The following is a 22,224-nucleotide window of genomic DNA, read 5'->3' on the forward strand; positions in this document are numbered from 1 at the left end:
AAATAGACAGCTGTCTCTTTAAATGCCATTTCCTCCCATTGTATTTGAATCGTGATCAGGAAAGAGGATGTGAAACCAGAGAGGCTCGGAGGAGAGACCATCGGGGGTTTTTTGGCTTCAACAATCATATAATTAGCAATAAGAGCAGCTACGGCGGCTCCGACCCGGCTCGTCATGAAGGCGGAGGAGCCAGGGATGCTTTGCGCTACCTCCGCAGTGCAGGAAACCCTCTCCAGGCAGACGACCTAATCCAGGCGGCCGAGAGACTCCGGGATAAGCCGAGCGGTGACAGCTGAACGCCGGCCGCCAAGAGCAGCGGGCTCTGCTTAGCGGCCAGTCGCGCAGCGAGAGCGGGAGGAGCGTCCCGAGGATGGGCGCGTAGCTCCGAAGGGATTGCCGCCTCGCCTGCCCAGACAGCTCCGGAGCGCGTGCGGCTAGGTGGCCGCGGTCCGTCTCCCCCCCCCCTTGCCCGCGCGTCCGCCCCCTCCCTCCCTCCCTCCCTCCCTCGGCCTTACAGGCGGCCACCCTGTGGATGTCACTGAGGCTGGAGGTGCCTCACTGCTCGCCGCCGCCGCCCTGAGCTGGCAGCCTTTGGAGGGGCAGACCTCGTCTCGGACAAGCCGAGAGTCCCGACGGCCGTCGCCGCTACAAAGGAGCGACCCCCCCCTGCCAATGTCATCCTCGGCCATCGAAAGGAAGAGCCTCGAGCCCTCCGAGTAAGTCGTGCCCGCCGCCGCTCTTCGGGGCTCCCTTACTCAGCGCCAACTTTCCCGGAGGGAGACGCGCTCGCGTTGTGCGGGGGGGGGGGGGACTAGGGCTGGAGGGAGGAAAGCCCTGGAAGCGCAGCGTTAGTGCTGGGGCTGGAGGGGAGGGCGTCGGAGGGCAGCACAATGGGGCTGCCGCTTGCTCTCTGTGCCTTGGCTTTCAAAGACGCGCCTGCCCCTCCTGCCGCCGCCGCCGCCGCCGCTCCCCCTCTTGCGACGGAGTGGGCAGGGTGGCCCTTGGCTTTGCTAAGACCTCGTCGGCTCCTGCTTAGCGATGCCTTCTTCAGGGGTTGCGCTGCGCCCCTTGGCAGGGCAGGCAGAACCCCCGAGATAAGCCCAAGTTCCCCATTTGGACTCGGGAGATAAATTGCCCGAGACCTCAGACTCGCTAGCAAGCTCCCATGGAGAGTGAGAGTTGGGAGGGCAACGGCGGTCGGTAGGGTGATGGATGCCGTTTCTTATGTGACCTGGAGGTTTAAAGGAGGCTGGCGGCATCTGAAAGCGATTTTAGAGAGAGCGAGAGCAAGATGGGGAAGCGAACACTTAGTGAGGAGGGGGGGGGGCTGCGTGGTTTCTTTCTCTCTCCTCGCTGCCTGCCCTGTTTAATGATCTGATTAGACCAGAATGGTCGAGGCTATTATCAGATGAGGGCTCAGCGTCTCGGTTGCCGTAATGCAAACCAGTTTGAACCTACAACACGTTGTGGTTTTCTCAGAAATGGCCAGGCGCCGGCTTCTTGCCACATTCTTAGTCCGCGTCCCTCTCCCGATTAACGTAAAAGTTATAAAATGCTCAAAGTATTAACAAAATTAAGTAAGGTTTTCTGGTGAATTTCTTACAAGGACCCTGTCACAAGGATTTCCAAAGGAATGCTGATATCGTAGCTGCAATTACGAGTGTTGGTTACTAAATCACTGGCGCCGAACTTGAGTTTTAAAGCAGCTTTTCGTGCTTATTTGAGAATCACTTCGAAGTATATATGCATGCATAATTGTATGGCTATTCTTACCAGATAACAGCCATTTTATTTCTGGGAGGGAAAATTACTTTAGTTGAATATACTTTTTAAAGAAATGATCACTGTTTCATGGAGATGGAGAAATAATGGTATTGCATTTGGTAACGTGATGGGGGGGAGGGAGAACATTGGATGGAAGAGGTAGGAGGTAGGAAAACCTTAGACACCAACTCCTTAGAGAAACAGGCTCTGTTGCTTTCAACAGGATTTATCCTGAAAGCACTTTGGTTAGATCAATAGTTTTACTTCAATTGGATACAATACTTTATATAAATATATGCATTATAGAAATTAACAAAACGTTTTGTTAATTATTCCTGTTTCCTATCTTCCCCTGTACTTCAGGGTTCCGAATTAAACTTTAGGCTGCAATCCTATACTCAGACTTGAGCCCATAAAACTGAATGAGATTTTATTATTAAGGAGAAGAGCTAATTTTCTAACAGTTGTAAATAACCAAAACAAGAGATCTCCTATATTCCAAAACACTGCAAAATATAAGAATTTCATTCAGAATTCAAAATCATGGGATGAAAGTGCTTTTAAAGCACTTAGGGAACAAACAGGTATCAGCTTAAGATAAAAATTATACTAAAAATGTTAAAAGTGCTTCACTTCTTTATTTTCTGCTATTTATATGGCTCTACAAGAAATATTGGTAGCTTCTGTTACCAATTTCATTGAACTGAATAAGTGATTTGCTTCCTACCATTTTTTAAAGTTCATGGATACTATCCTAATGGGACAGGTTTTTTTTAAAAAAAATGTGCATAATATTAGATAAACAGATGAAGTCCAATATTACAATTTTCTTTGATTCATTCAGAAAGAAAAACTACTGAGCTATATATGGACAGTTTTCTCTGCAAGAACTAAGATTTATTTTTTTTAATTATTATTTTAATTCCATTTATATCCCGCCCTTCTCCGAAGACTCAGGGCGGCTTACAAGCTTAGCAGTAGCCTTCATTCTATGTATATGCCTGCTTATTAGGGCTTTCACACACACCCCAAGCGGCATTATTACAAAGTCAGCTTAATTGCCCCCAACAATCTGGGTCCTAATTTTACCTACCTCGGAAGGATGGAAGTCTGAATCAACCTTGAGCCTGGTGGGATGCGAACCTGCACTAATTGCAGGCAGCTGGTGTTACTTAAGGAGGCATTAGCCCACTGCTCCACCAAGGCTAATAATAATAAACCACATAATATAGAAAGAGTTGCTTATAGGTTTGGAATTAAATAGGGTATTTGTCTTTATAATACCAATTAGTATTTTAATGTGAAGTATTTGAAAACTTGAGTATCTGTCAATACTTAGTAATTTATTTTCTGATTAAACTGGAAATTCTTTTTAGAAAGGTTTTGAAAAGGTGTGTTAGTTTTTCATAGAGCCAAAAAATTGTAACTGGAAGGGTTTTATTTGGCCACTTTTCTATTCAGTACATTGAAATCAATTCCCTACTCACTGCACAAATTAATTTTGATTTAAATTAAAGCAACCCTGACAATTATCTATCCAGCCTCTCTTCAAGACATCCAGCAAACCACCTCCCAATTAATTTTTCCATTTATATGCGATAAAAATGGTGCATAAGAGAAAGAATCTCAGAATGAGCTTATTTAGTATAAAAACTATATTTAGCAGTAAAGCCAAAGCATGGGGGAAATGTTATTAACAGTTTGACTAGAATGTAAATATGACTTGTCATTAATTTTAAAAATCTGAGTCTTTCTTTTCAAGGTTTATGAGCTAAAGGTTAAGTATGTGTTAAAATATCTTACTTTGAGCTGCTGACTGTGCAGGCTGCCAGTGTTTCACTTGGGAATTAATTCTCAACAGTAGCTATACAATAGAATATCAAGGGAGCAAAGCAGGTAACAAGATGATAATAGAGTAACATTTCTCTTCTCTCTTATTTAATCATGACTTTAGCTCGATTCAGCTTAACTGAGGAAGGAACTGCTGCTTACTAATACAGTAGGCTTCTATAATTGTTCTACCAAATTGTTTTTACTGAATACTCTTCTATTGCTCCTTTGTACACTGCTTTCTGCTCATTCGGGAGGAACAGAAGAATAACAACAGTAGTAGTACCAGTAGCGAGAGCCAGTGTGGTGTAGTGGTTAAGGCACCATGCTAGAAATTGGGAAGAGTGTGAGTTCTAGTCCCACCTTGGGCACGGAGCCATTTGGGTGACCTTAGGCCAGGGCTGGGAAAGATTGAGGGCAATAGAAGAAGGGGACGACAGAGAATGAGGTGGCTGGATGGAGTCACTGAAGCAGTAGGCGTGAGCTTAGATGGACTCCAGAAGATGGTAGAGGACAGGAAGGCCTGGAGGAACATTGTCCATAGGGTCGCGATGGGTCGGACACGACTTCGCAACTAACAACAACAACAACAGGCCAGGGCTAGGCAACCTTGGCTCTTTTATGACTCGTGGAGCCAGCATGGCTGGCTCAGGAATTCTGGGAGTTGAAGTCCACAAGTCATAAAAGAGCCAAGGTTGCCTACCCCTGCCTTAGGCCAAGCTCACCCTCTGCCCTAGAAAGAAGGCAATGTCAAACCACTTCTGAAATTCTTGCCAAGGAAACTGCAGGGACTTGTCCAGACAGTCACCTGGGAGTCTACACTGATTTGAAGGTGCAGAAAAGAAAAGGAGAGGAAAGAAAGTACGAGTGGTACCCTTCAATATTAGAACAACCTTTAAAGAAATATTTATTTATTTATTTATTTATTTATTTATTTATTTATTTATTTATTTATTTATTTATTATTAATTTTATTAATATACCGCCCTTCTCCCGAAGGACTCAGGGCGGTGAACAGGGCAGATATATAAAAAATACAAAAGTTAAAAGAAAATTAAACATATGCCCAACTAAAAACAGTAAATACATATATTGAAAATGACAATAAAAACCCAACCCATCCCCCATCAGGCCAGGCCGGCTTGTTCAAATAAGAGTGTCTTCAGATCGCGACGGAAGGAGCGAAGGTCTCGGGATAACAAAGAAACTTTTTGGGGAAAGGACGTTTACACGTGACAAGATTTTCTTATGATGAAAATGCTACACAGGGTTCAAAGTAAGCTAATACATAAGAAGCTACTGCGGTTGATCCCATAAATATATGGAATCACAGTATTTACTATTTACAGTACTTTACAGTACTTTAGCCAGACTCGGCCTACTCTGCCCTGTGCTGTCGCGGAGGGAAAGTATGTGAGATCAGAAATGCCCTCAACCTCCCAGGCTTTACAAAGGCTTAGAAAATTTATGATTTCACAGAGCACATGGGTGTTGACAGAGTAAGAACTGTTAGCTAAATGTAATTTTCAATTATTTAATTTGACTTTAAACAACACTGAATTTTTGTTGAAATGGCCAGTATTTAAATAATTATATAAATAGCATATTGTTGATAACTTTCATTTTGGGTAATGCAGAATACTGTATACTATATTGTTGCTCAGAATACTGTAAGTGTTTATGAGACCAAAAAGGAATATCCCATCCTTTTTCACAAATCCTTTTTCTATATTTCATTATCAAATATTCAGTATTCCAGAGTTGCTTCACTGAACTTTGGGAGAGACAGCCCTTTAGATTTGCCTTTCACTATTATTTTAATGATTCAAGTTTTAAAATTTTATTAAACACAAACTCTTCCCCTCCTTTCTTAGTGATCCAATTCTCGGTCCTGTTGTTCATTTCCTGAATTTGCTGTGAGGAGCAGTGATTAATGTAATTCCACAATATCAACAAGGGCTATGAAGTTGTTTAATTTTCTTTTTATTTATTTAAGCAGATTATTGTCTGTAACATAAAAGTACCAAAGAAAAAGGATTTGCAGGTCTCTATTATAGAATGGGCCATCTATGAATGTCAAAATGCATGCCCATTCACATTCTCTTTTGTTTATATGTTTACAGGCTTTTTACAAATAAATCAGCTGTGGGATAAAACAACAATCTTACTAAATAAAACTCGTCTTAAATGCACTATTTGTACTTTATAAAATCATTCTGTCATGCTTACTAGTTAGTAAAATAAATATAAAATTTAACAATTTACACGATTACTTTAAGGACAAATAACTGACTGTAAATAATTTTCCATATTAAATTAGAGTAATAAAGACATGATCAAGATGCCATTGCTTACCTCCATTTCTTATTAAATAATTCATTAAAATATCCAGTTCTACTGCATACTTGGCAAAGTAGAAAAGGAAAGCAAATAGAAAAAGACTTTAGAAATAGTGTTGTCTTTAATTCCAAGAGTATTTTTTATGCAATCCACACTTAATTATTACAGAACAAGATCATATAGGGAAACCATTAGATACCTACTTTCACTCAGCTCAGAACTATGACATAGTTTCTATTCAATAAGATTTTGTTTTTTTATAAGTAGTTGATTAAAACATCTGCATTTTATTAAATACAAAAATAAATGTGTTCCTGATATTAAACCAATTCAGCAAAAATACCTTTGTCAACAAATTGCATGTTCACCTTTTTATTATGAAGTACATTATAATCAATTTATATCCTGCACTGAAGTACTAAACTATTTGTAGTTTTAGTAAAATTGATTTGTAGGGAATGAAATTCGTAGCATACAGTGGTTAGAAAAGAATATTGTAAACATTGGGTTTTATTAATTGTACATGGCTATATACAGTAAGGTTAGCTTTTTTAAAAAAACACTTAATTTATACTGCTTTTGCAGTACTGAGGAATGGCTAAAGATCACGCCAGCCATTTTAATCCCACCACCATTGAAAAGTTTATTTCGCTTTTCCTCTCAAGTCTTTTTCTAAGAACTCCCACCACCACCACTATAAATTTCTGAATGTGTCCGCCTGAAGGAACACAATCCCACTTTTACAAAAAGGCAAGCTGAGAGGGCCACAGTTCCGAATTCTATACCCAAAGCTACATTCGCTTCTGCTATTGTGGAACGTGTCCAAGTCTTCTAGACCTGGTTCTTGCTTGATCAGGATAGAATCTCGATCCTAATTAGACTCTCTGCAGCTTGGAATGATTGCTTTGGTTTGTTTTGACCAGGGAGCCAGTGGATGAGGTGCTCCAAATCCCTCCTTCCTTGTTAACATGTGGAGGTTGTCAGCAAAACATTGGGGATCGATACTTCCTTAAAGCTATTGACCAGTACTGGCATGAAGATTGTCTCAGCTGTGACTTATGTGGGTGCCGACTTGGAGAAGTGGGAAGGAGACTATATTATAAACTGGGCAGAAAGCTCTGTCGAAGAGACTATCTCAGGTAAGCCACCCGCTCCTCATCCCTTTGCCTTGCTGATATGTTTTTTCTCGCAATTCTTTAGGACAAGGTGTCTCAACCTCTGCAGTTTTAAGATGCATGGACCTCAACTCCCAGAATTCCCACCTAGAGTTGAAGTCCATGCATCTTAAAGTTGAGAAACTTTGCTTTAGAACAAAGCTAGGATCACCTACAAAATTTGAGCACATCAGCTCCGGGTTGGGTTCAGCTTGGGCTAAAAGAACATATATGGTTGTTTGAAAGGATCTAGTCTCAAAACCCAACTTGGGAAAGCCTTTTGCTGGATTAGCCTGAGAAGAGGGACTCTTTCAGCGAAGTCTGATCTGGTAGAGAGTGAGGCTGAAAAAAGATCCAATCCTTGAAAGTGATTCTAGAACGACAGTATTACAGTCAGAAAGAGGAAAGGGGGCAGAATCATGACAGAGGGCTTAGGAGTCTAAGACTGACTGAATAGCAAAATGTACGTTCAAGACATGAGGGCAGGGGGACAACAGTGTTGCCAAAAATATGGCTCAAATTGATAAAATGACTCAATAATACTAATTCAATGCAGAACAACTAATCAGTTGCCTTTATACAATCTCAATTATTTCCATGAATTTAGTACTCCCCATGCAGTCTTATTTAATGGACCACTGATTTCATTAGAAAAAATATACCTTAGGACAAGAGTATGGTGTGAATAAATTCTAAGCACAGGTAATCCTCAACTTACAACCATTCGTTTAGTGACTGTTCGAAGTTATAACAGCACTGAAAAAGGTTACATGACCGTTTTTCATACTTACAACTGTTGTAAGTATGTGGTCTGTGGTCACATGATAAAAATTCAGATGTTTGGCAACTGGCATATATTTATGACGGCTGCAGTGTCCCGGGATCATATGATCACCTTTTGCCACCTTCTGACAAGCAAAGTCAATGGGAAGCTTAACAATTGTGTTACTAAATTAACAACTGCAATCATTCACTTAACAACTGCAGCAAGAAAGGTTGTAAACAGGGTAAAATTCTCTTAACAACTATCTTGCCTAGCAATGTTGGGCTCAATTGTGGTCATAAGTCAAGGACTACTAGTATGTGTATTGTGCTTTCAATGAACATTATGCCACTAAGCCTTTAAAAGGCCCCATATTTTTTTCTGAACTGAATAGTTGAAAACCAAGACTAAATGAACAAAACAATATTCACAACATTAATACATTTCAAAAAATTAATATTTAATTACAATGTTAAAATTGCATTACTGTATCAAGAAATTTTATTCTCTCTTAATAACTAATTCAGAGTGGAGGGATAGGAATAAAACTGCTAACTGGCTTATTTTTATATTTGTGTACCACTTTTTATTATTAAAAATCTCAAAGCAGTATACAAATTGCTCCATTTAAAACTTTTTCCCAGCAACTGTCTTGTTTGACTAAAGGAACTAGCTTTACATAACATAAATTGCAGCAAATTTCCAGAATAATTCAGTACCCTCAGAGGATTTTGTCCTATTTCTACTGGCTGAATATTTTCTGAGATGGCAGAAAATCTGGACTGTTAAGTTTCCATAACTTGTAATTGAATATGTTCTGACTTTTCACACTATAGTGTGTGTTAATTATTTCCATCTGCTTAATGAAGTGTTTCATAGAAATAGACTGCTCAACCATGTTTTTTTAAAAATTTGTAATTCAAATAGTAATAGTATAGTACAGTATTAGTATAGCATAGCATAGGCTCCGTCTCCCACTTTTTAAGACAACATTAGCAATTTCTCTATGTGTTATATTGCAAACTAAAAAGTGACATTTAGAAAAACACGGATATCTTAACAGGTATTGTACTGTTGCCTTATTCAAGTAAACAGTGACATCTCTTGGAAGACAAGGGAGAAACATGTATCATTTTCATCCTCAGGATTATTGTCCCTGGCCCCATATTTAGTTTACAAGAATATTTGAAATTAAAAAGCTTGTTCCAAAATTAATATTGTTAACATACAGAATATCTTACTAAATAAAATATGCCTAAAAGAATACAGTATAATACAAAAATATAAAATTAGTCCTCAACTTTCAACCATAATTGAGCCAGGAACTATGACCGTAAATTTTGCTGGGCATCAGGCAGATCGCTGCATGACCATGACTGATTTTACAACCTTTTTTTTGTTGCAGTCATTAAGTGGATATGGCAGTTATATTAGCAATAGCAATAGCACTTAGATTTATATATCAGTTCACAGTGCTTTTACAACCCTCTCTAAGCGGTTTACAGAGTCAGTCTATTGTCCCCAACAACTGGCTCCTCATTTTACCAACCTCGGAAGGATGAAAGATTGAGTCAACCTTGAGCCAGTCAAGATCAAACTCCTGGCAATGGGCAGAGTTAGCCTGCAATATGCATTCTAACCATTGCACAACCACGGCTCGACTGTAATGAACTCTGTGGTTGTAAAATGAACGTCTTTAAGTGGATCCATTGTCTACAATGGGTGCTTTTTGCTGGAAACCAGAAACAAATGCCAATTTCTGGCAAAAAAATTGTGATCACAAAGCTGCAGGACTCTGCAAACAATGATAAAAGTGGACCGGTTGCCAAGCACCCAAAATATAATCACATGAACATGAGATAGGTGTGTGTGTGTGTGTGTGTGTGTGTGTGTGCGTGTGTGTGTGGTCTTCGAATCCAAGTCTAAGTAATGGGAAAGTGACTGAACTTGAAAAAAAGTTAGGCCCTGTCCTCAAAAGTTATGACTGCCACATCATACACACACACACAGTGATGTAGTTGTGTTCAGATGCTTGGCAACTGGCTTGCATTTACATCCAGTTGCAGCATCCCACTGTCACGACTGCATTTTGCAATATTTTTTGCCGTTTTCCAGCAAAAAACCATTTTATAAGATGGATTAAGACTTACAACCACAATTTGCTTAACAACGACAATGACTCACTTAAAAATGGTTGTAAAGTCAAGTACATTGATATGGTGACTTGTCTTACAACTGCAATGACGTACAACCAAAATTCCAGACTAAATAGTGGACATAAGTAAAGGACTACTTGTATCTGCTTGTATTAACGTATAACCAGGAATTATAAAAAGTATGAAGAATTTTGCAATTCCTCTTTCTCTATTCTGTAATGTGCACAGGAACAAAGTATATTATGCTAAGCATTATTTGTAAAAATACTTTAAGATCTATCATAATGACCACAGTTCATGTGATACTGATGTGAAGAGCAATCCTAAGCAATCTGTACACCAAACTCATTATTATTCTACTTAATTCTTCCATAAATGTTTGATTTAAAATCAAATTCAAATTTGCACTCCTATAACAATTGGACTATTTTAATTTGGATTACTCAACGATCAATCAATCTACAGAAGATTTTTAAGGGTCAATAAGCAGAAAGAAGGCAAATTAAGAACAGAAACTATTTCCAAACTCATTTGAGATCCTACTTTAATATTAGAAAGCTGAGCTGACACAGTCAGCTGTGGTGCAGTTGAAAACATTGTAGAGCTTTTTGCTTGCTTGCTTTGTAAAGATGTTATGGCTATATTTCTTCAATGGATGCTACGCTCCTGTGGACTATGACATGTCCATAGAGTTATGTAGTCCTTATCAGGTGACCACAACTGGAACCAGCAACTCAGTTGTTAGGCAAACCAAATCGCAAATGTCCTCACAATATTACTTTAGGAGTCCTTTAAAGACCTGCAAAGAGCATAAATACAAGGATTGATCGAAAAGTTAGTTTTTTATCACTCTCATTAACTGCAAACAATATTTATTTATTTACATCCCGCCCTTACTGTTTTTACAAATAGTTCAAGGGGGTGAACATACCTAATCCTCCTTTCTCTTCTTATTTTCCCCACAACAATCCTATAAAGTGAATTGGGCTGAGAGAGGGATAGGCCCAGTCTCCCAGCTGGCTTTCATGGCTAAGGCAGGACTTGAACTAAATTGAATTAATCAGGACAGTCGATAAATTAGGACTACCTATATAATTTGTTCCCTCTCCCCAGAACTTCAGACTATCCAGACTATTACTTAAAGATCTAATAAAATAAGATCAAATAGATACACTGAGCTTTGTGTCAAAACTTTGTTAAAATGGATTTTGGAATATTAACCTTGGACACTTTTTCCCCCCCCAAAAAAAGGCTTTTTGGCCAAGATGGTCTCTGTGCCTCCTGTGAGAAGAGAATCCGAGCCTATGAGATGACCATGAGAGTAAAGGACAAAGTGTACCATCTGGAATGCTTCAAGTGTGCTGCTTGCCAGAAACATTTTTGCGTTGGTGACAGATACCTTCTCATAAACTCAGATATAGTATGTGAGCAAGACATCTACGAGTGGACTAAGATCAATGGGATGATATAACTCACTTGTGCCTCATAGTCTCAAATACATCTCATGAGTGACATATATATTTAGCTATGGTGAGGTTATTGCTCACATCTATATGCTTTCTCTAAGGGGGAAATGGAACAGAATACATAGGCATTGCATCCAACAAAATAAGTGATGATTGAATAAAAGACAAAATTATTTCTTTTAGCAAATATGCTGTGATGACAAACTGACATTAGAGGTAATGATTGAAACTAGAGAACCAATATAAAGCAGCAATGGATACTTTTAAACTGAAGTGTGATAGGTAACTTTGTGGATTTTTCTTCTCTAACCTGGTACTTTTCAGATAAATTGAGTCTACAAGTCCCTAGAAATCTAGCATTTGTTGTCCTAAGAGTTCTGGCAGAAGGGTGGCCTTAACACTCGCAGACAAAATTGTTCAATTAAATTTTGCTTATTTTGTATCTATCTAGATCAGTGGTGGCGAACCTATGGCACGCGTGCCAGAGGTGGCACTCAGAGCCCTCTCTGTTGGCACGTGCACCAGTGCTGACAGCAGCAGGTCCATCAGGCCACCACCGCCGCCCAGAGCAGGAGCCCCACCCAGCACAAAGGAGGTGAAGCGGCCAACTAGCAAGCTCAAGTAGAGGTGGTAGTGCAAAGGTCACCAACCATTGTCAATTGGTGGACTAGAAGAAAAGGGAGGGGGAAGCATTTTGCATGTGTGCGTGGGGCCGCAAGCATGTGCACACTGCAAATGGGGCGGGGCTAGTGCCTGCATGATACTCATTAGCCCTGCCCTGTTCTTGCATGGTGCAGCGCCTTGTACCAGTGCCTTTTAGCACGGTGGCCCATTTCTGCGCCCCTGGTTTTTGCATGCCAGAGGCGGCACTCAGAAGCACCTCCCTGCCCCCCCCTGAGGGCACCATAATGCTGATGCGCCTCTGGCACTTTGCAATAAATAAGTGGGTTTGGGGTTGTGGTTTGGGCACTCGGTCTCTAAAAGGTTCGCCATCACTGATCTAGATTATAATCCCAGCACTATTACATGTAAGAGCATCAGGAGAGTTGTATGTCTGAAAAGGAAGGGCTTCCAAATAAGTGTAGCCTCCCCCCCCCCGCTTCAATGATACTTTTCTTTTTGAAAATGAAAGTACAATTTTTGTTCCAGTGCAAAAGATGATACCTCATCAGATATAATTAAATATTTGTGAAATCCTTGAGATTTAACTGGGAAGGGAGGAAAGACTGCAGCCTTAAATGATAATTATTTCAAATAATAAAGATGGATAGCTATCTTTTGTTAATATTGTTGGAAGGTGAGGAATTCCACTATTCCTTTCTATACAATAATTTTTTTAAGTTCAACTATTTTATTAGAAAATGTAAATATATCGTTGTATGTAGTAAGATACTGCAGACTTAATTAAATAGACTTGATCTAAGAGTTGTGATATTTTTCATTCAATACACTGGCAGCTTTTTTGAATATCATTTTAGTGCAATAAATATATAGCTGTTGTATGGCTCATTTATTTGTACACAGAATATCTTCCTTTGAGCTCAGATTTTGTTTTGACAGATTTAACACTGTTAATCTCACTGTATTAAATAGATTCAAAGGAGAAATTTTAAGTCTTCCTAATAATAGAAGAGGTTAATTTCCCCAATCTTTGGGGGGTGCAGCCATTATTTATCCTGATTGCTATATGCATTGCAATAAATGTTGTAGGTGCCTAATTAATTTATGATGTGACTAGTCATGAATTCTTTGATTCCTCTATGCTCCATATATGCTGCCTGAGATTGTTTAGATTATTAAAATGAGATGATGCTTTAGGTGTGATTCTGATATTATTCTTGCATTTTGAGAACAGAAACATTTGCAAAGCGATCCCTGACATGTAGCAATGGACATTAGCTTTCACATCTTTCCAGAGCAGCCTTATTATGCATGCTGATAAGGAATTAGGTTTTTCAGTATTCAGTGAGACTATATTTCCTACAAAGTATACTTAGGATTGTAATTATTTTTTTCTTTATTCATTCTTTAACCATTACTTTCAGAATTATGAAGAGCTAATGCAGCTTTAATAACCACCTCTTAATTCATCCATGAAGAGTAGATAACTTGCTGTTTTTCTTGAAACTGAAACTCAAGTGTCTTTTTGCCCAAAGGCTGTGTGCAGTTCAGTCACTCATTTAGTACAATCTCCCAAATAAGAACTAAAGAAACTCTGGTGTAATCTTGCCATTAATTTTATATAAGGAGAAAAGTTCAGTTATAGCAGAATTCATGATGATTAATAAGTCATGCTAAAAATATGAATTTCCAACAAATCTGATATATTTACTATGGAGTGGAAGCTCTACCCATTGTTTAGAGAAACAATGTCTTGATGGGGTACGATGGGAGTTTTCAGTGAAACAAACATAATTGAACAAGAAAGTGGAATTGAAATTGAATAGATTCAAATATCAATCTAAAATGTCTTGGGCACTGTACTTAAATTTGTAAAATTTGCTAGACCACTAATATTTTATTTGGTCTAGTTGTTACTAACCAATCTGTCACCATTTACATCTGTACTAAAACCAAGTATAGCCAAGCAATTTTGCCAGCAAGAGTAAAGTGCCTGAAAATTATACATTGGTTCAGAGAAGATGCTTCCATTGTGAATTTTAATTTAATTTTAATCCTTTTGTAATTTCATAATAGGGCTTCTCTCTGTTTTCTCTTTTCTTGTTCAGTTACTACATACATACTCTATCTTTATCCATTCCATTCCACTTTCTGTCCCTTCTAAGTATGCCCTCAAAGCTATTATTTTTTGGCTAGTGTTTTTATTTATTATATTTTTATTATTTTATTTATTATTTCTCTCTGTGTGTGTGTGTATGAGAGAGAGAGAGAGAGAGAGAGAGACAGAGACAGATCAAAAGAAAGGTTTGTGCATCAGAGGGACAATATTTGGGATATGTTGATGGGAATTTCATAGTCAACTAATTTTAATTCTGTTATTCTATTTCTTTTTTGTTCTGGGCCTATCCATTTTGAATTGTGGATTGATAAACAGATAAGGATGTCACCTGCACAGTTTATGAATTATAGTGGATTGGTTTCAGCCAGAGTTAGTAAGCCTAGGTTGGCAAGAAACGGAAGCTGGCTGTCTCTGTCTCTCTCTCTGTCTCTGTCTGTCTGTCTCTCTCCCTCCCTCCCTCCTGTCTCTCTCTTCTTTCTTGGCAGGGGGTTGTTTTCATTTTGTGTGAATATAGTAAGCAAGTTTTCTAGGAAAAAAATATGATTTTCTCACAGGTTTAGCTATCCTCATATGTCTCTGAGGAGATTACTGAACTTATTAGAATTAACATGAATTGCATTCCTCTATATACTAGTTATTGCAAAGTCATGATGAATCATTAATTATTTCCATAGATCTGTATGAAAAAATATTTATAAAAGAAGTACTAGCAGAACAAAGTTATTTTGGAGAAATTCCATTTTCAAAAATTTCATTAAACTGCTTATTAAGCCATGCTAAATGAAATCAGTTAATAGCAAAACAGACAATTGGATTACATTATATTTTGTCTGAATGCAATACAAGTTTTAAAAGCCTATCCTTTTTTTATTGTCCCCATTATTCAATGTCATGCTTTGAAGATAAGAGCATTACCTGCAGTATTACTTTCTCCTCTGTCTCGTTGATTGGAGAAAATGTACCATATCGAAAGGTAATGGAACTTTTAAATAGACAGCATAAATGTAGAGCAGTTATTAACATAAGGCTTTCTCAAGGTTTCTCAAGGTAACACTGAGTTCTCAAAATTATTGTAGCCTAAGATCACATAATTTGAATTCTGCATACGGCAGCACAAAACTTAATACAAGCTGCCAAATTCATAGCATACGGTGGTTAAAAACGAATACTGTAAACATTAATTTGTATAATTGCATTCAAGTAATATAGATCACAAATTAAAAATACTTTGGATGTTATGTATGTTATCTTCCTGTTCCTGAATAAGTTTTCATTAATATACAAGTTTTCATCCTAAATTTTAGGTTTAGTACACATAGATTGCCTATAATCTAAGTCTAAAAAGCAGTGGCGTAGCGTGGGGGGTGCAGGGGGGGCCGGCCGCACCGGGCGCAACATCTGGGGGGGGGCGCGCTCGCACTGAGCTGCTCAGGGAGCCCCAAGGGCTGCACAGAGTTGGCTTGGCTCCGCTCTCGAGCTGCTCTTTCTTGCAAAGCGAAATGAGTCCGGCAGGTGAGATGGGCGGCCACATAAACTGAATAAAATAAATAGAAGCGGCCAACTCTCCACCCAGGCTCAGGCCAACCGCAAGCGCCCCGCAGGCGCCCTGGCAGGTTTGGCCGAGCGAAGACGGACCCGCTGGCGTGCGCATGCGTGGCTTTATTTAGCGGGGCTCACGTGCGAGCTTGAATGCAGCGGCTCTTGCAGGTCGGAGCCCCGCCCAGCCGCCCTCGAGAGGGACCCGGAAGCATCCCGCATGCGCGCGACTCTTCTTGGAAAGTCTACGCCGCTGCGGGGCGCGTCTTTTCAGCAGTGCCGTGACGTCACCGCCCGCCCGCCCCTCTATTTCCGCTTCCGGTTGCCTTGCCCCGCCCCGGGTGCTGACAACCCACGCTACGCCACTGCTAAAAAGAAAACAATTCATTAACCCTGTTAATTGATTACATTGACTTATAATCCACAATAATTAGTCACTTCAAAACATATGCATTTAAATAGTAATCTACAAAAGTGCTAGCATGGTACAGTATAACAATCATATACATTATATTAGTTTAATATTTTATCTTTTTAGTGAATGCTGGCTGCAGTGCAGGCAAATAAAATCAAATGGGCAATTCATTCTGTTTACTCTGTAATAAAATGAAATACTTCATACCTGCTCTGTAACAAAAACAATTTATGCAATAATCAGTGAAAATTATTTTAGGAAGAGGTTTACTATAGGACTATGAATTTTTATTATGGAATAATTTAAATTAAAGATAGGCTTACATAAATTAGGCTAGCACATGATAAAACCAATTTTTGTCCTATACACCATTATTTTCTGTATCTAAAAGACCTATAAATAAATTTTCTTTCTTTAAGTTATGTTGTTCTTCTGTCATTTTGAAACGACCCTTAAGGCTCAGCACTTTATAATTTCAGACGTTTCAAAGCATATAAAATTCCATTTGATTTTAATTAGATAAAACTGATTCGATTTTAAATAAAGTTACTATAACTTCTTGCTGAGTGTTACTGCCTTTTAATGTTAAAAAATAATCTGAGACCTTTAGCTTTCAGTTTTTCTGCCCAGATGAGTTCCATACATTCAATCCAGACCAACTACTGAAACATAGACTTTGCTTTGCTAGGGTTGATGGATCTAGGATTCATCTGCGGGACATTAGGCTGGGGATATCTGCCTTAATGGGTACATGCCCCTACAGTAAAGAATAATTTGATCCCTTTTACTGATTTTGAGAGAAGAACCACAATCATATTTGAACCCAATTTCCCCCAATTGCTCGACTGTTTACATTTGGAACACCCTCACAATAGTAATCCTGTAAAGTAGATTGGGCCAAGAGAAAACGAGGTCTCATAGCAAAAATTGCACTTGAACTTAAAAGTCTCTCCACACTGGATAGCCTCCAACTTGTGATTCCAGTTCAAAAATCAACATTGTGAAAGTCTCCAATTCTCCTCAACCTCCAAAACAAGTTTGTAGTTATGATTCTAGAGATAAAATAGAAGTGCTTTAGCAGTGCCTGACATAAATCACAAAAGTTGAAAAATAACCGAGAGGAAATGATATAATAGATATGATTTAACAATTGAGCTTTACTTGTAACTCTATAGCTGTCATTCTCCAGAATTTCCCACTAGAGCTCTTTTTTCTCAGCAAGCACTGAAGTCTTTATTAATTTGTTTAATTTATGGCATCTTCATTATTAATCCGAATAATATGGAACTCTCTTTGGGTATAATAGTTTTCCTTTCCAGCAAATTAAATTCATAAAATGGCAACAAGTTTCAGAAGGGTTTCGCAAGGGGGAGAGCCCACAAACAACGATGGCTTCTTCTAGTTCTCATCTAATAATCCATTTGAAAAAGTCCACCATAAATGTTAGGTAAGATTTATTGTGTTATATAACAATAGAGTAACTTCTCGTAGCTTTGTGTTCCATGCATGTGTTCAAATATATTAGCAGCAGATATGAATTTATCCTATGAAATCTTGCTTTTGAAAATTTAAGCAAAGGACAGCACAAACCATTGGTATATGTTTCACAAATTGCACAAAAAGCTCATTAATGTGGCCATGATGAAGAGCCTTAGAAAGATGCAAATTAAAAATTACTCCATAGTTTGTCCCTTTGACAGCCTTAGTGCCTGAAATTATGGATTTTCTTGCATCTGAATGCCATGAATGGTGAGAGTCAAAGGAGATATGTAAGCACGTTTCTGTCACTCACTCATTTTCTGTCTTTGAGGCCATCAATAAAACATTTCAATGAGTTCTCCTATTTATTATTAAATTTATATCCCATTTTTCCAGCTATTTGAAACTTATTGGCTTATGGCAATAAAAGGAAAAAAAGATAAAACATGAAAATTAAAACAATATAACTAGAACCAAGACAAAATTATTTTTATATATAATTGAATATATCAATTCAACCATTAAAAATTTTGAGAAACATTACTTTTTTCCATTTTTTTAACAGTGAAAACCAAGCATACTTCCTCGGAAGGGAATTCCATAACTTAGGGAATACGTCCTTCTCCCCAATAACAAATACATGAGTTTCCATTAATAGAGGGATTGTAAAAAGGGTATCTACAGCTTCTTTTTCATGTAAGAAGAAATAAACACCAAGGTTTTAAATTGTATCCTGCATACAACTGGCAACCATAATACGCTTCATCTAATGCCTGTACCTTATATTAACCAAAATTTTGCATTAAAAATAGCAGTGCCTTTTCCCAGAACTGCATGCACATTGCTAACAAATAACTTCATTTTATTTCAAGTCTTTAAAAGATTTGCACAGCATCATTTCTTCCTGAGTTGCTTGACTTTGTCACAGGGTTGGTATTGGACAGATTTTAGTTTTGAGGGATTTCAACTTTGTCTTTCTGGAAAAGGCAGAATTTCTCATGCTCCTTGGTGGAGCAGTGGGCTAATGCCTCCCTAAGTAACACCAGCTGCCTGCAATTAGTGCAGGTTCGCATCCCACCAGGCTCAAGGTTGACTCAGCCTTCCATCCTTCCGAGGTAGGTAAAATGAGGACCCAGATTGTTGGGGGCAATTAAGCTGACTTTGTAATAATGCCGCTTAGGGGGTGCGTGAAAGCCCTAATAAGCAGGCATATACATAGAATGAAGGCTACTGCTAAGCTTGTAAGCCGCCCTGAGTCTTCGGAGAAGGGCGGGATATAAATGGAATTAAAATAAAATAAAAAATAATAAATTTATGACCACAATGACAACCAAAAGCTTGTTTCAGGTGATTGCAGTCTGACACATATAGATGACCAAATATTAATCTGTTTTATGTACATCTAACATCTAATCCCCCCACACATACAAACAAAAGTATGTATCTGGTGTGTACATGACACCTTCATAATAATAAAGAAGGAACTAGAGAAGACATGTGAAAAAAACAACAACACAATAACCTTCCTGGATATACCATCATCATCAGAGAAAATGACAGCAAATTAGAAATGCAAGTCTGTTAGAAAACAACCCAACAGACTAACCAAGTATTCCACTACCAAAGTAACAACCCAGCCTCCTAGAAGTGGAGCAGAGTGAGAACATTATTCAAATGAGAACAACTGCACTGCAGCAACCCAGAATACCAGAAAAAGGAAACATGCCGCCTATACCACAGCCTCCAACAAAACGGATACTTACGCAACTTTATCAAAAAATGTCTGACCATTCAAACCACAATACCACAATCAACAAAAGCTATGAAAATAATAAGACTATAAATCAAAACATTGCAGAAACAACCAACAGCCTATTGTAATCACATGACGCTTCCGTACCATATAAATCAACTAAAGTCCTCTGGAACATCTTAAGTACACCAAAAAAGAAAAAGAAAAAAAGAAAAAAAAACAGGACGGTTTCCTCTCTTTTGCTGTTATAGAATATTTCATTAATAAACCTAAATAAACTTTATATTTAAAAATTTTAATTGCCTATTTCCGTTGAGCTGGAGCCAATTACCCTATTTTCATAGAAATCACTTGCAATAGTGCATGCATATAATGAGACCATTTCATGGGATTCATTAACCCTGCTAATCAAGATCTACTTTATAAATGTATGCCACACAATAAGAATTAATGGAAGAAGATATTGAGGAATTCTATGGTAAAGTGCAAGAGAAGTTATATGCCAGGGTCCTCAACCTCTGGGTCACAGCTCTGAGCTGTTTGCAACGACTGTGGAAACAGTGGGTGAGTGTGCACACACATGCATTTCCATTTGCGCGAGCAGCAGGCGAGCAGGTGCACGTGTGCTCCATTTCCGTGAGCAGTGGGTGCGTGTGCATGCCACTTGCACAAATGGAGCTGTGCACACAGAACAACCCCTCTTTCCCCACCCCCTCTCCACCAATCTACAAAGCCAGAAAGGTTGGGGAACTCTATTATATGCAACATCAAAAGAATGCTTGATATCCAACTGTTGGTGAAGATCTGGGCTGGCTGAATTCAATAAAGAGATAGCTTAAAACAATGTTATACCAAAAAACCATTTATTGCTAATTTTTGCTCAGCGCAGCCCAGGAACCTTACCATGAAAAAGGAGGTGTTATAAGAGTTGAATTTGAAAAAACAGTCATTTGGAATCAAACAAGAAATAAGGAAAGGATGGTTATCTTTAAACTTATATAGTGACTATATTACAACAAAGGCTCTTAAATTTTGTGATACTGAAAACTCACTCACAAGACAAGATCTTGAATAAGGACTTTTAAAAAAAAATACTAGAATGGTTGAAATATCTGTAAGGAGAATGTGTACAATGATATATATGAAAGGTACATTCTTATTTTATCAGTGCTAACTCTGATCCCAGATAAAATAGGCAAGTGCAGATAGTCCTTGGCTTATAAGCACAATTAAGCCCAAAATTCCTGTTGCTAAGCAAGACAGTTGTTAAGTGAGTTTTGCCCCATTTTATGACCTTTCTTGCCACAATTAAGTGAATCACTGCAGTTGTTAAGGCACATGGTTGTTAAGTGAATCTGGCTTCCCCATTGACTCTGCTTGTCAGAAGGTCACAAAAGATGATCACATGTCCCTGAGACACTGCAATTGTCATAAATATGAACCAGTTGCCAAGCATCTGAATTTTGATCATGTGACCATGGGGATGCTGCAATGAGCGTAAGTGTGAAAAACAGTCATAAATCACTTTTTTCCAGGGCTGTTGTAATTTTGGTCACTAAATGAATGGTTGTAAGTCCAGGACTACCTGTACCAAAACTAAATCTTAATAATTCAGTTCACTTTAAGTCCAGTTTCAGTTCTGTATTTTAGGTTACCCAAGTACAGACCTATGCAATAAACGAAATGGTCACCTCGCTATATAATTACACAGTCCTTGCTAACCTACTTGAATTTCTATTAAAAGATACGAATTGCCGTCTTGGGCAAGCAGTTAAGCCAGGGGTCAGCAACCTGAAACAGTGAAAGAGCCACTCGGAACCGGTTCCCTCACAAAAGGAAAAACTGGGAGCCGCAAAAAATGTGTGCACATGCACGCACGCGCAGAACGGGGTTTGACTGAAGAGTGGAGCCAAGGCGAGATATGCACCTACCCTGCATATTTGAATTGATTGGTTGAACTTTTTTAGTCTCACCTTTTTTTTTTTGGGACTGCACATGGCAGAGGACTGGGAGCCGCAGGAGACGGCTGAAAGAGCCGCATGCGACTCCGGAACCGCGGGTTGCAGACCTGTGGGTTAAGCGATCAAAAGCTGTGCCACAAATGTTGCCAGCTAAAAACCGGTTTCAGGATTCAGCTCGTACATTTCATTCCAGCGTGCGAATCTGACCACTGTGCTTCTCTAAACTACACAGTTTATGCTTTTAGGACGACATCAAGACCTACCCCTACTTAGGGCTTAGTGTCGAATTATAGAAAATGGAAAGCTTTTGTAGAGGTCACACCAAGCAGACGTTAACGCAAAGGACAAACTCAGCCTCAATTTCCGTCTGGGCGCCGCCCATTAAAAAAAAAAGGGACACAAGGCTTAGTTAAGATAAAAATGGCACGCAAACTGCTCCTCCCTGATAAGGTACCGAGGCGCTTTATCAGACAAGCCAGGGCCTCTCGGCACCGCACGTAAACCCGACCCGGCGGGTTGCAGCCTCCCTCCTCTCAGACCTTTTAAGCCAGGGGTCTTCAAACTTGGCCCTTTTATGACTTGTGGACTTCAACTCCCAGAATTCCTCAGCCAGCTTTGCTGGCTGAGGAATTCTGGGAGTTGAAGTCCACAAGTCATAAAAGGGCCAAGTTTGAAGACCCCTGTTTTAAGCCCTTCCAGTGCGCAGCTCCCTCCTTTCCCCCTTCGCTTGTTTTGATAACAAACCCGCGTGGGGAGGGAAAGAAGCACGCGCCTCCCGCGGGCAGGTAATAGGCGGTGGGCGGGCTTCCTTCAGCGTTGGCTCCAATCCGAGCGAAGCAAGGGCGGAGCCTCCGGCCGGGAGCAAAG

The 22,224-nt window shown here is 39.2% G+C and overlaps 1 protein-coding gene across 1 annotated transcript; it reads left to right on the top strand.

Moving 5' to 3' along the window:
• The first annotated feature begins 542 nt into the window (after positions 1 to 542).
• Positions 543 to 13,290, top strand: LMO2 (LIM domain only 2). The gene is made up of 3 exons (XM_081341947.1): positions 543 to 716; positions 6,858 to 7,073; positions 11,259 to 13,290. The coding sequence occupies exons 1-3, from the start codon at positions 673 to 675 to the stop codon at positions 11,476 to 11,478; spliced, it is 480 nt and encodes a 159-aa protein (XP_081198073.1). The 5' UTR covers positions 543 to 672; the 3' UTR covers positions 11,479 to 13,290.
• The last annotated feature ends 8,934 nt before the right edge of the window (positions 13,291 to 22,224 follow it).

The sequence above is a fragment of the Vipera berus genome (assembly GCF_964194415.1).
Source record: "Vipera berus genome assembly, chromosome: 1".
Taxonomy (NCBI): Eukaryota; Metazoa; Chordata; class Lepidosauria; order Squamata; family Viperidae; genus Vipera; species Vipera berus.